Source organism: Diplotaxodon limnothrissa, linkage group LG6 (genome assembly GCF_057381915.1).
Source record: "Diplotaxodon limnothrissa isolate DT_005_m linkage group LG6, D_limnothrissa_male_GT1.1, whole genome shotgun sequence".
NCBI lineage: Eukaryota > Metazoa > Chordata > Actinopteri > Cichliformes > Cichlidae > Diplotaxodon > Diplotaxodon limnothrissa.
The window spans coordinates 33204758-33219678 of record NC_140601.1 but is presented as its reverse complement, the minus strand read 5'-3'; the positions used below and the strand labels follow the sequence as shown (position 1 = coordinate 33219678).

Genomic DNA, 14921 nt, shown 5'->3' with positions numbered 1-14921 from the left:
GGTAAGTGTGCAAGGGAGTGTGTGTGTGAAAGTGTGTGTATGGGTCCACCCATGTTGGGGTTATAATAAGACAGAGAAGTAGATGGACATATTTATACCTCCGCTGATAAACAGGCAGGCAGCACCTCCTGTAAACATGCTGCTTTAAGAAAACAGAGGAAAAGAAAAAGGACTCTGACTGCTGGGAAAATATCAGAGCTTCAGAAAGACTAAAACCTGAACAGCGCTGGTCAGATCAGAGGGAAATCTGAGCTCTTCGGTGCTGATTAGAACTACACAAGATCAACTTTTGAATCTACGAGGGCAAACACCTACAGAAGACAGTGAGGGAGTGAACTCTGAGGGTGAAAAATTGAAGGAAATCTAAAGTGTGACAGGACAAAGAGGAGCAGTCATGCCAGGCTCAGGAGGAGCAGAGTGAGTGAAACAGCTGCGTATGCACACAGTAACTTTGTGTATGCATGCGTGTGTGTGTGTGTGTGTGTGTGCTTAGTCATGCATGTTTCAATATGCAGTAAAATATTTTAAGGAGTAAAGACATTTTATCCAATATGGATTTTTGTGTCATGAAACTTTGAAAAATGAGAAATCACAGTGCAGCTGTTCAAGATCATAAAAATGTTAAAACTCCTGTACAGTTAATTATTGATAATCAAATAATATTTTCATGTTTATGAAATCAAATAGTTGCTATGTGCAGAGCCACACAGATTCTAAATACAGCACAGAGTCACATGAGGAAATTAGAGCTTCACGTACATGTGAGAGTGCCATAATGCGTCTCTTGTTTGGAAGCCCAAAGGGAGAAGATTACTCCACTGCCATCCTGAAGCAGAAGCATAGACCAAACAGGCTCATTGTAGATGAGGCTGTCAGTGAAGACAGCAGCATTGTCAGCCTATCACAGGTGTGTGTAAGGTGTAAATATAGCCACACAGAGTCCTGTTTGTCTTCTTGTTAGACTGTTAGGCTTATGTGTGTGAGTGTGTGTGTTTGCATTAGCGAAAGACAGAGGAGCTCCAGCTTTTCCGAGGAGACACCGTGGTGCTGAGAGGGCGGAAACGACGGCAAACAGTGTGCATCGTCCTGACGGATGACACCTGTGGAGATGAACGAATTCGGATGAACCGTGTGACGCGCAACAACCTGCGTGTCCGGCTTGGTGACGTCATCAGGTGCATTGGACCTCATGCCTGTGGCTTTGAGTGTAGTGTGGAGCTATGAATTTACCATAATCCACAGGTGTCTGCTGATGTGCATGTCATTACAGTATCCATGCCTGTCCTGATATCAAGTATGGGAAAAAGATCCACGTGCTCCCCATAGATGACACCATTGAAGGCCTATCAGGGAACCTCTTTGATGTTTTCCTCAAACCGTACTTTCTGGAGGCTTACCGGCCTGTGCACAAAGGTACAGCAACACCTCAGCTGCTAGTTATAGCGCAATAAAATCAGCTGAGGTCACATTATAACATAAAACAGAAACTCAAAGAGCACAAGAAGCTGCTGTGAATGTAGTGGCTTCTCCTTTTCATTGTTAGGTGACATCTTCTTGGTGAGGGGAAGCATGCGAGCTGTGGAGTTCAAGGTGGTGGAGACGGACCCCAGCCCTCACTGCATCGTTGCCCCTGACACAGTCATCTACTGTGAGGGAGAGCCAATTAAGAGAGAGGTCTGTGAGAGATTAAAGAGTCTGCTTTGTGTGATGTTAGTGTGTGTTAACATTTAAAGAACTGTAAGAAAACCCTTTTATATCAAAATTCTCCTATCTGGAGAATTACTGCAAGAAGTATTGCACCAGTTTGTTCCAGATTGTAGAGCTTATACTGTAAAGTCCTTTATGAAACTGCAAATTGCATGTATCATATTGGCAATGTGTTGTTGTACAATAAATAAATAACATTAATCAGACTGCATTTTGGCTCATTTAAAATTAAACTAGTAAATATTCTTCTTACAGATTTGTTAATTTTTTGTTAGTTCATTGTATAAACTGTTGCTTCATTTGTTGCATCAAAAATAGACATATACTTTCACTTATTTCCAGCTACGACTCACTTCTCTCACATCTATATTAAATTATATTACAGAGCAACTCCATGAATCTCTCTGTTTGCTTGTATTGACCCCAGTTTTAGGTATTTTGAACTAACAATCTCCAAATACTTTTTAGATTAAACATTAGATGAAGATTGTGACTACATGGGGTTTATTTAGGTTTCTGCAGTTTTTTTTTAGTGTGACATTCATTCTTCTTTCATCCCATCCGATTTCTTCCTGTTCCAGTAAAAAGAAGTCTCTTTTGTAGAACCGAACGTCTGACTCAGGACAAATGACTTTCTTGTTTCAGGATACTATCAAATTTATAAAAATGGCTTAAAGGGACCTTTGACGATGCAAAGATATACCCAAAGAAATCTCATCGCCTCATCTTTTAATCAGTACATACAGTAATAAACTGTCTGGCTTTCTGGTGCATGACAGGATGAAGAGGAGAGTCTCAATGACATTGGCTACGATGACATTGGAGGTTGTCGGAAGCAGCTGGCCCAGATCAAAGAAATGGTGGAGCTTCCTCTTAGACACCCAGGACTGTTTAAGGCTATCGGAGTTAAGGTATCATGCACACACACACATGCAGTTCAAAAACAAATTATCATCCCAGCCACCAATAATAGTGATTGTTTCCATTTTAACATGGCATCTTTTTGCATTACTTGGTATGTTCTTCCCTTCTCTCTCAGCCCCCCAGAGGTATCCTGCTGTACGGCCCTGCAGGAACAGGAAAGACCCTGGTGGCCCGAGCTGTAGCAAATGAAACCGGTGCCTTCTTTTTCCTCATCAATGGTGAGACTTTTGTCTACTGAGGCCTGAAAATCTAAAGCACAGAAGGAAATAAATGACTCTCTGCAAAGCAGAATATTATGCAAATAAATGCAGCAAACAAACAAAAAATACTAGTAATAAATTAATTAAAACTTTGAGTTAATATGGTTTTGCAATTCTTTACTTTTGTAAAAACTGTGCTCCAGTTCGTTTTCTGTTGAGTGTCTTGTGTCAGTTAACCAAGAGATGGATTGAACCCTCTTTGAAAGGTAAAACAGAAATGCACAGTAAATAGAAAAAGGAAAAACAACAAACGTTTTAAAAAAATAAACAGAGAGAAAAATTAAGAGGGGAATTTATTTATTTATTTACCTTTATTCAACCTGGAAGTTCCACTGAGATCACATCTCTTGCCAAGGTAGCGGTCATATATTGAAAATCCATTAAATACAACATAAAGTGCAAGATCTGCAACAAACTAACAACACACCAATAACTGCAACAAAGAATACTAGTGACCTTTCAAGAAAAACTTTTAAAATGTAGTCAGCTGAATAACAAGAACCTGGTGGAGGTTATAGTGGTAAATAGTGGTTCTCTTATTCTTAGTCCTGTGCAGGAGATGTTTGTAAAGTATCATTCTGTGACCAGGTCCCGAGATCATGAGTAAGCTGGCCGGAGAGTCAGAAAGCAACCTAAGAAAAGCATTTGAGGAGGCAGAGAATAACGCCCCTGCCATCATCTTCATCGATGAGCTGGATGCCATTGCTCCCAAGAGAGAGAAGGTAAACATGAGGGGACAATTCAAGAAACCTGTTTCTGCTTGGTCAGATCAGTGTCTGCAGAAAACTGGCTTTCAGCAAGTCTTTACTATCATTCCATCACAAATCAGCATGGACCTGTATGTGTGTTTCTATATATATATATGCGTGTGTGCGTGTGTGTGTGTGTGTGTGTGTGTGTGTGTGTGTGTGTGTGTGTGTGTGTGTGTGTGTGTGTGTGTGTGTGTGTGTGTGTGTGTGTGTGTATAAATGGTCTGTTGACCAACTTTCAGGCATTTTTTTGCACATTGAAATCTAAAGCACTGTTTGGATTTCTGAATACTGGCTAGTTAAAATATGAAAAAAGTCTAGTCTCATGTTTCAGCACAAACTAATAAAAACTCTTCACATTGCAAAGAAAAATTAGTTAGTTTCAATGGGCGTGGAAAGGGCCTGAAGGTGGGTCAGTGGACCTTTTTTGGACCATTACAATTTTAGGCAAATCCGAGTTGGTCAAGCAGAAAATGTTCTAAAAATGTGCTGATTTAAGACGGGAGTGACCTAACCCCCCGTTGTTCTCCTGTGTCCATGTAAATAACAGTTAAATGTTTTTGACCACGTGTGAGTCTGTGTGTATGTACAGACTCATGGCGAGGTGGAGAGGCGTATAGTGTCCCAGCTCCTGACCCTGATGGATGGCTTGAAGCAAAGAACTCATGTGATTGTCATGGCTGCAACAAACCGACCGAACAGTGTGGACCCGGCTCTGAGACGCTTTGGTTAGGAGAAACGCACACACACACACACACACACACACACACACACACACACACACACACACACACACACACACATTTACAAATATTGCAATTTCTTTCCAGGCAGGTTTGACCGTGAGATTGATATTGGAATCCCAGATTCGACTGGTAGATTGGAGATCCTGCAGATCCACACCAAAAACATGAAACTGGCTCAAGATGTCGATCTGGAGAGGGTGAGCCAGTGGAAAATGAATGAATGCTTTAATATAAAATTAAAACTGAAATGGTGAGTTAAATAATAATAAATAAATCTGCTATTTTTTCATCAATCACCTTAAAGGCTCAAGCAAAAAAAGCCAACAACTTTTTAAATTGTGGAGTTTGTGAACATTATACCAAAGCTAGTGGCTTCATAGTGTAGTAGTTTACACACAGTTACCAATCAGATGAAATATCCCTGAAGGGTGTAAAAATCTGCTAAATTACATATGTGGAGCTCTCTGCCGTGATGAAACCTCCTGACTAAGGGAACAGCTGAAAGTAGCTGATCTGATAACAAAATTTATATCTTATAGCACTGTACTGGTAACAAGTCTAAAAATTACCACTAGAATGTTAAGGTGAGCATTTTTTGCAAGTAGAGCAACAAGAAGCACATCCTGTACCAAGGCCAGTGTCCTATTTTGCAATTATAAATAAACTAATCAGGATGAAAACATGCATTTCTCTACCAAGGATCCACCTTGGCCCTCCTGCCCTGGCAGATGATTAAGGATCCTTAGGTGTTGTAGGTCTTTTTGATATTCTTGTAATACAGCTTGAACTTATGGCAAGAGAATATCATTTAATTAGAGTATTCCCCATAAATGTAAAGACTCTGATGATTCCTTATAACAGTTTTTACTGAAATAAAACTGAAATTTTAAATGGAATTTGTAATTAAATATGAAATCAAACATTTTGACAATGCCTCCTTTTGTTGCTGTAAGTGTTGCAATTTTTATTAGACCGTATGCATTATAATATCAATTGTAAACATAACCTTCTCTGAGAAGGGGCAATATAGGAATCTATGCAACAAACTAATGATATTTATTCAAATTATTTCTTTTAAATTATTATTATTATTTTTATCAATATAGGGTCAGTTAAATTTAATATAGTTGAACGTTAGGGTGATATAAGCAAACTCACCAAATACTTAAACTTCTGAACCTTAAATTTTGTTTTCCTTTTAACTGATTTAATACTTTTATGTGCTATTTTCTTCTTCTGTAAATCCCTTTTTGATTCTTGTCAGTAAAAAAATTATATGAATAAATATTATTTGCTTGATTGATACTTAGTATGTTAATATTAATGTGATTTATTTAAAATACTCCAGATTGCCACAGAGACCCATGGCCATGTGGGTGCTGACCTGGCTGCTTTGTGCTCAGAAGCTGCTCTGCAAGCCATCCGGAAGAAAATGACCCTCATAGATCTGGAGGATGAGACCATCGACGCTGACCTGCTCAACTCAATGGCTGTCACTATGGATGACTTCCAGGTACAAAAGACATGAATGCACATGAATTTAGCTCTTTGTGTTGGTAGAACTATAAGAATTGAGTGAAAGAACAACATATAACATGAATGTGAGATGCATATCAATATTTCTTGAGGAATTAATAAATGAATAGATATGCATCTCTTTACCAAACATCGCCTCACTTTAGTGGGCTTTAAGTCAGAGCAACCCATCAGCTCTGAGAGAGACGGTTGCAGAGGTGCCTCAGGTCAACTGGGAGGACATCGGCGGACTGGACGAGGTCAAGCGAGAACTCCAAGAGCTTGTTCAGGTGGAAGAAACACTCATGCATTAATTTTGCCACAATACTACAAACACAAGCTCAATCCATAATCTGTGAATCTTCATCTTGCTTCACCATAGTACCCTGTTGAGTATCCTGACAAATTCCTGAAGTTTGGAATGACCCCATCTCGTGGAGTTTTGTTTTACGGCCCTCCAGGCTGCGGGAAAACCCTACTGGCTAAGGCCATCGCCAATGAATGCCAAGCTAACTTTGTCTCAATCAAAGGACCTGAGATGCTCACCATGTGGTTTGGAGAATCAGAGGCAAATGTTAGGGATGTGTTTGATAAGGTAAGAGTGGAGAGAGGAAAGTGTGAGCTCAATACAGACTAAAGTACTCTATCAAATCTGTAGTTCTGGCTTTACACTTTAACCTTTCTTGACCTCTTGACCTTTTCCTTCTGCCTCCAGGCCAGACAGGCAGCCCCCTGCATCTTGTTTTTTGATGAGCTGGACTCCATCGCCAAATCTAGAGGAGGCGGTGCAGGTGATGCAGGTGGTGCAGCTGACAGAGTCATCAACCAGATACTCACAGAGATGGACGGCATGTCGGACAAAAAGAACGTCTTCATCATCGGTGCCACAAACAGGTGCACACATTTTTGCGTGTCTGTATCGTACAGATGTTAATAAATGAAACTCTTTACGGACTTTTCTTCTCACTTTCATCCTTCCTCTCATCATCCCAGGCCAGACATCATAGACCCAGCCATTCTGCGGCCAGGTCGTCTGGATCAGCTCATCTACATCCCGTTGCCTGATAAGCCATCTCGCACAGCAATTCTTAAAGCCAATCTACGCAAATCTCCTGTTGCAAGAGTTGGTGATACACACATACAAAAACCAATTGCTCTATACAGTTAGATTCATAAGTTTTGTAAAATTACACATTTTTTTTAATTTTACCCATGTACACCACCACAGTGGATATTAAACTCAATCGAGGTGTGATTGAAGCGCAGACTTTCAGCTTTAATTTAGGGTGTTTAACCAACAGATTGCATTAACAGTTTCAAAACTGCAGTGGTTTTTATGCATAGACCCCCATTTTCAGAGGCTCAAAAGTAATCAGACAAACTAAAATAATTTTAAATATAGGAACTGCTATTAATACTTGGATGAAAATGCGTTGCTTTCAATGACTGCCTTAAGTCTAAAGTCCACGGACCTCGCCTAATGATGTGTTTTTTCCCCTGATACGCTTTGCCAGGCCTTTACTGCAGGCTAAAAAGTAATTGGACAATTAATTCAGAAGCAGTTATGTGGCCAGATGAGTCCTGCTCCCTGAGTATTCCATGACAAATTAACCAGATAAAAGACCTGTAGGTGATTCCAAGTGGTGACGCTGGAATTTGTTCACTAGAGCCATCAATATGAGATACAAAATGAGACATTGAGGCAAGTGAGGGCATCTATAATCAGACTGAAAAACAAAATAAACCAAAGATTAGGAGCAGCTAAACCAACCATCTGAAGCATTTTTCAAAAAATTTAATGTGCTGGTCAACAACAAATTCCCTGAAAAACCAGAGAAGACAAATAAAGTGGATGATCAGAATGATTTCCTTGTTTGAGAGGAAAAACATCTTGATGCATTCTCAATCATCCAGGAAAGTAAATTTTTGTATGAGTCTCCCACAAAACGCTACGTCCAGACGAACAGAATCAACTTTTGGAGAGAGGAAAAACAATTTCACAACATCTAGCCAAATCAAGAATACTTTAGAAGAGGTAAGCATATTATTGCAAGTCTGCAATCAAGAGATGCCTTCATGAATGGAAATCAAGTGAGTTTACAACCAGGTACAAACCACGTATTACAATCCAGAATAAGGTCGGATTAGATTTTGCCACAAGACATATAAAATCCACTTCTGGAAAAAAATATCTTGTGACAGGTAAAGCCAAGCTTGAGTTGTACCAAAATGATGTGTAGAGAAGGAAAGAAACAGCTCCTAATCCAAAGCGTAACACGTCATCTGTAAAACATGGTGGAGACACCATCATGGCATCGGCATGTACGGCTGCCAGCACAACTGCGACTGTAGTGTTTATAGATGATGTGACTGCTGATCAAACCAGGATGAAATCTCAAGTGTCTCCTCAGATTCAACTAAATGCTGTGAACCTGAAAACACGCTTTTCAGTTACTGAAGACAAAACTAAAGGCACAAAAATAGCAACTGAATGTGGCTTCAGTAAAGGCCTGTCACAGCCTCTCTAGAGAGGAAACACAGCATTTGATTCCCATTGGTGCAAGCGTTTGGAATTTTTCCTCATTATTCTGAAAAATCCCTGCATTTACAATTATGTTAGTTTGTCAAATGAATTTGAGCCTCTGAAAATGAGCAGACTGTGGATAAAAATGACTGAAATTCCTAAACAGCTTCAACTTTTGTTGAATCCCTTGACTTCAATCACATCTTCACTGTTTGATTTAAAACCCACTGTGGGAGTGTACAGAAACAGAAGTTATTTTTTACAGTGTCTTAGTTTCTGTCGTTTACTCTTCCTCTTGTCTTCAGGATGTGGATCTTGAATACCTTTCTGGCATCACAGATGGATTTTCTGGAGCTGATCTGACAGAGATCTGTCAGCGGGCCTGTAAGCTGGCCATCCGTGAGGCAATAGAGGCCGAGATCAAGGCTGAGCGTCAGAGGCAGAACAGACCAGGTGTCCCTATGGTCAGCTGCTCAAGCTTGTTTACACCAAAATATAATGTATTATAGAAGAAAATGCTAATTGGGCTTCTCTGGCTTTCTTTTATTATCTCTACAAATCACATCTCAAAGTTGTACCAGGCTGTGTGTGCATGGTACAGACAGAGACTGTGGGAGATAAAACGTTCCCTAAAGGGCGGCTGTGTGTTTTGTAACTTTCAGCCTTTGGACTGGGAACACACACACACACGCACACACACAGTGTATTATTTTTGCATGAAATCCTTATCTGTTTTCTTTTTTTCTGACTGCAGGATGAGGACTTTGATCCAGTCCCAGAGATCAGGAAGGACCACTTTGAAGAGGCGATGCGATTTGCCCGTCGCTCTGTTAGTGACAATGACATACGCAAATATGAGATGTTTGCTCAAACTCTGCAACAGAGCCGAGGTTTTGGAAACTTCAGGTGCACATGCTTATCAAACGTGTAGTTGTGGACAAGCCAGTCTTGTTTTAGTTGTACTTGAAACTCTTTTCTCCCCACCCAGGTTTCCTTCTGCTACTGGTTCCCAGTCTGGAAGTCAAGGTTCTGGATCTGGGAGGCCGAGTCTGTACAGAGATGAAGGCGACGATGATCTCTACCAGTGACAAAAACTGCAGTCAGCTACTGTGTACTGCTTCTCTGGAGGAATGAGACAGATGATTAAAGGAAGTAAAAAATTTTAAACAAAAAAAAAAGAAAAGAAAAAAAGAAAGAAAAACTTTTTCTAAATTTTAATAAAATCATAAAACAAGAGGGTGAATAATAAATCATTTTCTATATGACTTTATCAGTCTCTCACATCACTGGGAATTTTGGCCCACTCCTCTTTACAACATTGTTTCAGCTGTGCACAGAGGGCCTTACTTTTGAATACTTTGATACACAGCAAACTTGATGGGTGACTAAATTAGGTGTCCAGGTCCTGTGTCTATAAAACAAACCCAAATCATGACCCCTCCACCACTGTGTCTGTCAGTTGATATGATGTATTTGTATTTGATTTACTGTGTTTGTGCAGTATGGCTAAATATCTCCTGTAAAATCTGTCTAAGGATATTGTTCTAGAAGTCTTATTGATTGTTTGGATGCAACTCATGAACATTAACATTTAACATAATAGCTGAGGTCACTGTAGAGTCAGAGATGTAGCTCTTAGGATTTTATAGTTTGTCTGAGCATTGCACGGTCTGACCTTGGGGTGAATTTTTTTGGGTGACTGGTGTCACCTGAATGCTCCAGATCAGCAGAATAATATTTGTTTTACTGTCCCCACGCAGTCAATTTATAAAACAAGTCTAAAATCTTGTTACCCTAACAACATGCTTTGGTTGTCACTGTGATCAGTTTGCACTTTTCTGTTTAACAGTTAAGAAATGAATAAAAACTTCTTCTTCTTGAAAATTTGTATTTTATGAGTAGCGTTAGCAGCAGTGAGTCTCTATATAACAAAGCTTGACTCAGCCAGCAGAAGGTCTTGGATCAAGCTACAAGCTAAATACAGGCTTATTTTAAATTCCTTTCACGCTCACTGGGAACGTGATTTGTACTGTGTACCAAATACTATCATACAAGAGCTTTTTCGCACAAGTGATTTTGCCATGTTACAATTTAAATGACTTGCATTTTTCTTTAAATAATAAAATGAATAAGTTGAAATGTGGGTTTTGTAAAATAAGGAGGGGATGTTTTTCTCATTATCATTTAATATTTTAATATGGCATTATTAGTTCATTAGAAGTATATAACCAGCTTTGCATTAAGCATAAATTGAAGTTTTTGACCTTACATTATTCTTTGCATTACAGTGATGGTGATAACTTTAGTTTGATCTTTCCTTGCAGGTACCAGAATAATAACATGATTTTCCATTGCAGATGTAACCCTGATCATTCCATACACATTGCAGTTTGTTGCTTATTTTAGAGTTGTGCTCAAGTTAATTAAAGGTTAAAAGCTACAGCCAGCGCGAGTCTGACTGATCTATGGAGGGCAAAGGCTTTGAGCTTGGAAGGCCGCACGCGCTTACACAGCACTTATAAGATGTTATTCTTGGTGATTTTGTGCTTAGTCATGTTTTAATATGTTTTAAGTAGAAGTAGCTGATCCAGCAATATTCATTTAATATTATATACTTGATTTAGAGCAATACACACTGATGGTCTTAACAAATGAAAGAGTCCTTGTAGCTGCCATGTTGTGTCTTAGCAGGGTACAGACGGTTCCAGGAGACGGGGGCAGTCAGCGTCTGCCCTCGGGAAGTGTTAAATAAAATTGTCAACATTGATTGTATTACACCTGTCACTACGCAGGAGGGGGCGTTCTAATACCCTGATTTCATAAAACTATGGTGATGTGTTTTTTGAGATGAGATCTGAGACTGTCTGCATACAGTGTCCATCTCCCACATGTGTGATCATTAAATCATTAAATCATCGTTTGACTCAACCCGACCGGACCAGTGTTGTTATTGTGGGTTTTTCCTCTGGTGTCCATCCCCAATATTTTGAACCTTAACAGTTTACATAAATTTTACTTGCCCGAAGGAATTTTCTTGTGCTCTTAAGTAAAAACAAAACATGTGTGCAAACACACAAGCACTGTTGCTTCACATCAACACTGGTTCATTTGTACAGTTGTTGTTAATTTATTTATCAAATGATCAGAAAGCCCGGGAAAATGATCTGCAAAAACAAATCTTTACTGCATACAGAGTGACTGTAGTACATAGTCACTTCCAGAGCCCCATTCTTAGCCAGGAAAAGCCCCAATTTAGATACATTTTCAGGGTCTTTGTTTCATACACCATCACTCAAAGCTATTTAGTTAACTAACATGACCATAAAAATAATAATGAATTAATTAGAGTTTAAACATTAATAATATTACTTATATTAATCATTAATAATAATGAAAATATAAGCTAGTTGATGAGGTTTCAGCTCTGGAAAAATTAACTTTGTCTTAATGTATGCTCAGCTATCCATGAAAGGAAGTCCCAAAAAGTTGACTCTGTTTTTCTCGATGCAACGTTTTCCTCCTTGACTACATCTATGAAAAAAATTCTGGCGTCTTCCCCTTTTCTTTTCTGCCTGCCAGCTCCATCTTCAACATCCTTTGTTCAATGTAGACTAACCCTGAACTCCACATGTCCAAACAATTTCAGCTTTGTCTCTAAAGCTGAGCTATCCCTCCTGGTCACTCCCAGTGACAATCTAACATCTTTAGCTCTGCGTCTTATCTTATTGTCATTGCCACCGTCTCCAAAGCGAAGAGAAATCCATATCTAAAAAACAAAACAAAAAGATTTCATTGAAGGCACCAGTGCAATGCTGGACAGCATTTAGGTAAGTGACAACTCTGCAGTTCTGATTGACAAAAGCACAAACTGTTTTGATGAGTTGTGAGATTCAAATGAGAAACTCATCAGTAGTAGTGAATTATATGTAGAAACAACAGTTTACAAAAATACAACGAGAAAGGTGAATTGGAGTGCAGTGACGGGGTAACAAGCGGAACCTTTCTCATTTGTCTTGTTTCCCGACTGGCTCGGCTCGGCTGTTTTTTTCCGGTGACAGCCGGAAGTGGTAGCAGGAGGCTTGTGGAGGTGACCGAATGGCTGATAGCAGAATAATTCTGTAAAGATTTCGTTAGCGCCAAAGAAAAGCGACCAGAATTTGTTGATTTCAACAGTGTACGTTTACTCGGTGTCATGGGAGCCCACCTGGTCAGAAGATATGTCACCGAGACGGACACCGAACCCGACCCGGCGAAGAAATTCGAGTTCGACCCGCAGTTCGGCTTTGCAGAAAGGAAGGAGAGAGGTTGGTCTGCAGCTAGCAGCTCGGCGTCTTTTACAGCTGCATTATTTATTTATTTTTTTTATTAATTGAGACTGGAATTGATTTATTAGCAGCTAGTTTGGCCTGTCAAGTGTTAGCTTACGTTAGCTTTGCGGTAATGTGTTGGTTAGCTTACCAGCTAACTGGTTTTGTTAGTTTGTCATGAGCTGTACCAGGATTTCGGCACAGATTACTCATGAAGGGGATTCTTATCTCCGTTTCTGTCACAAGAAAGTTGTATTTTCATGGTTGCATTGCACAACTGGTTTAATCACTCACAGTTCAGATTAGGCTAGAAACTTTCTATGGACCTCTGTGCCAAGATACTTGGAGTCAGATGTACAAAAGTATACAAACAAAGTCTATACTGACAAAGTTTACTCTTCTCAAGAGTTTAGTTTGAGCATTCTCTTTCGCAACAGTTTACATAAGACCTGAGTGTTCATCAAACTACAATTAGACAGCCTGTCTAGAAATGGAGGAAATTCTCGATTCTCATGATGAATGGGCGTCACAAAAGCAACTTCAAAATGCCTACCTCTGACTTGCTTAACCTATATTTATGTATCCACTGTAATAAAAGTGACAGAAGCCAGTGCAACATTGCAGAAGTCCTCTAGGAAGCTCCTCAATACTACTTTGGGGAGATGAGGCAAAGCTATCTAAAATACACAGAGAGATCCTTGGTCGCAAAAAATGATTTTTCCCAGGATACTATATTTAGCAGAGGTACATATTCATATAGCAACAACAATCATTTTAAAGAACGTTTTAATGCAGTGTAAAGAATCTGTACAGAGAACCCCAATTATCCAGCAGGCCACTTTTGGCAAACACTTAGCGACGGTGGGAAAAATAACTCATTTTTACTAGGAAGAGACTTCCAGTAGAACCAGGTCCTTGGAAGAACTTCTGTCTCCAATCGCCACATGGGGGGTGAGGGGAAAGGGTAGAGAATAAGAATGAATTTCCTGTTTGAAAAACAGTTCTGACCTCGACCCAGCTGGCACGTTTTTGTGTGATATTGAAAGTGCTGTAAAGTTAAATCACCCCAGAAACTTTGATAAAATCAAACCATTTTGTGCAAGCAATGGTTTGAAAAGTGTCAGAAGCAACTACTTTTGTGATTAACTTTTACTGCTTTCTCAATATCTTCAATCAAGACATGAAAATGTTTGGTGATATTAGTTTAGCCATATTGTGTTTATCCATAATTGTGACTAAGAATAAGGTCAGACCAATTACTTTTTATTGCAAGCTTCTATATCATATTCTATTTAGCACATCAGGGTGTTTTACTTGGTAATAATTCAAAATTTGTGTCCCTTTGTCAGAGATGATTGCGACACAGGAGCAGATGAACTTGGCCCAGTTGCCTGTGGAGCAGAGGGACTACTGTGCCCATTACCTCCTGAAACTCATGAAGTGCAAGAGGGACAACTGGCCCAACTTCTTAGCCTGCAAGCATGAGAGACACGACTGGGACTACTGCGAGCACCAGGAGTAAGTGCTTACAGTTGTATAGACATTGTTGTTAGTGCTGCAATTTAAAACGATAAATAATAATCAAACTTAAAAATAAAACTTAAAAAAAACCCATATATATAAAGTGAAAACTGAGGTCTGCTCCTATGAGTAGATCTTTATATATGGTAGATTCACTTTTTTAAAACTATTGATATTGAGGAAGCATGTATTACTGTCAGATGTAAATAAATCTTAGCCACACATGATTCATATCTAAAATACTTATGAAGTCTATGAAAACAATCTGGTCATGCGGAGTCTAAAAAACACAAGGTCCATTTAGCTTTCCTTTAACCTCCTAAGAGCCGAACTCTTTCATGGCATGCATTTTTAATTTCTCTTTTTACTATTTGGGCTGAGCAGAGCAACTAGTTTTCTTCTTCGAGTATCAAAGCAACACAAAACCCCAGATTTCATCAATAAACTTCACCCTGATGCTTGTGTGTTTCTGCCTGCAGCTATGTGATGCGTATGAAAGAGTACGAGAGGGAGAGGAGGCTCCAGCTGAGGAAGAAGAGAATTGAGGCTCAGGCTCAAGCGGCATAATCAGTTCATCCTCTGATTCTACTTCTTTGTATATACCTGCTACTGTTCACATTAAACAATATTGTTTAAGCTCTACATCCAGCATCTTATTACCGAAAATA

The 14921-nt window shown here is 39.4% G+C and overlaps 2 protein-coding genes across 2 annotated transcripts; both read left to right on the top strand.

Annotated features, from left to right (window-relative positions):
- Positions 1 to 11137, top strand: LOC146630943 (transitional endoplasmic reticulum ATPase). The gene is made up of 18 exons (XM_085355063.1): positions 1 to 417; positions 796 to 907; positions 1003 to 1175; positions 1271 to 1413; positions 1544 to 1674; positions 2487 to 2618; positions 2747 to 2849; positions 3480 to 3613; positions 4233 to 4368; positions 4471 to 4583; positions 5735 to 5899; positions 6069 to 6191; positions 6284 to 6496; positions 6617 to 6795; positions 6895 to 7024; positions 8731 to 8889; positions 9180 to 9331; positions 9414 to 11137. The coding sequence occupies exons 1-18, from the start codon at positions 395 to 397 to the stop codon at positions 9511 to 9513; spliced, it is 2421 nt and encodes an 806-aa protein (XP_085211189.1). The 5' UTR covers positions 1 to 394; the 3' UTR covers positions 9514 to 11137.
- A 1349-nt stretch (positions 11138 to 12486) lies between these two features.
- Positions 12487 to 14902, top strand: ndufb7 (NADH:ubiquinone oxidoreductase subunit B7). The gene is made up of 3 exons (XM_085356211.1): positions 12487 to 12729; positions 14082 to 14250; positions 14733 to 14902. Exons 1-3 carry the CDS (start codon positions 12618 to 12620, stop codon positions 14818 to 14820), a joined length of 369 nt encoding a protein of 122 aa, XP_085212337.1. The 5' UTR covers positions 12487 to 12617; the 3' UTR covers positions 14821 to 14902.
- Positions 14903 to 14921: the final 19 nt, after the last annotated feature.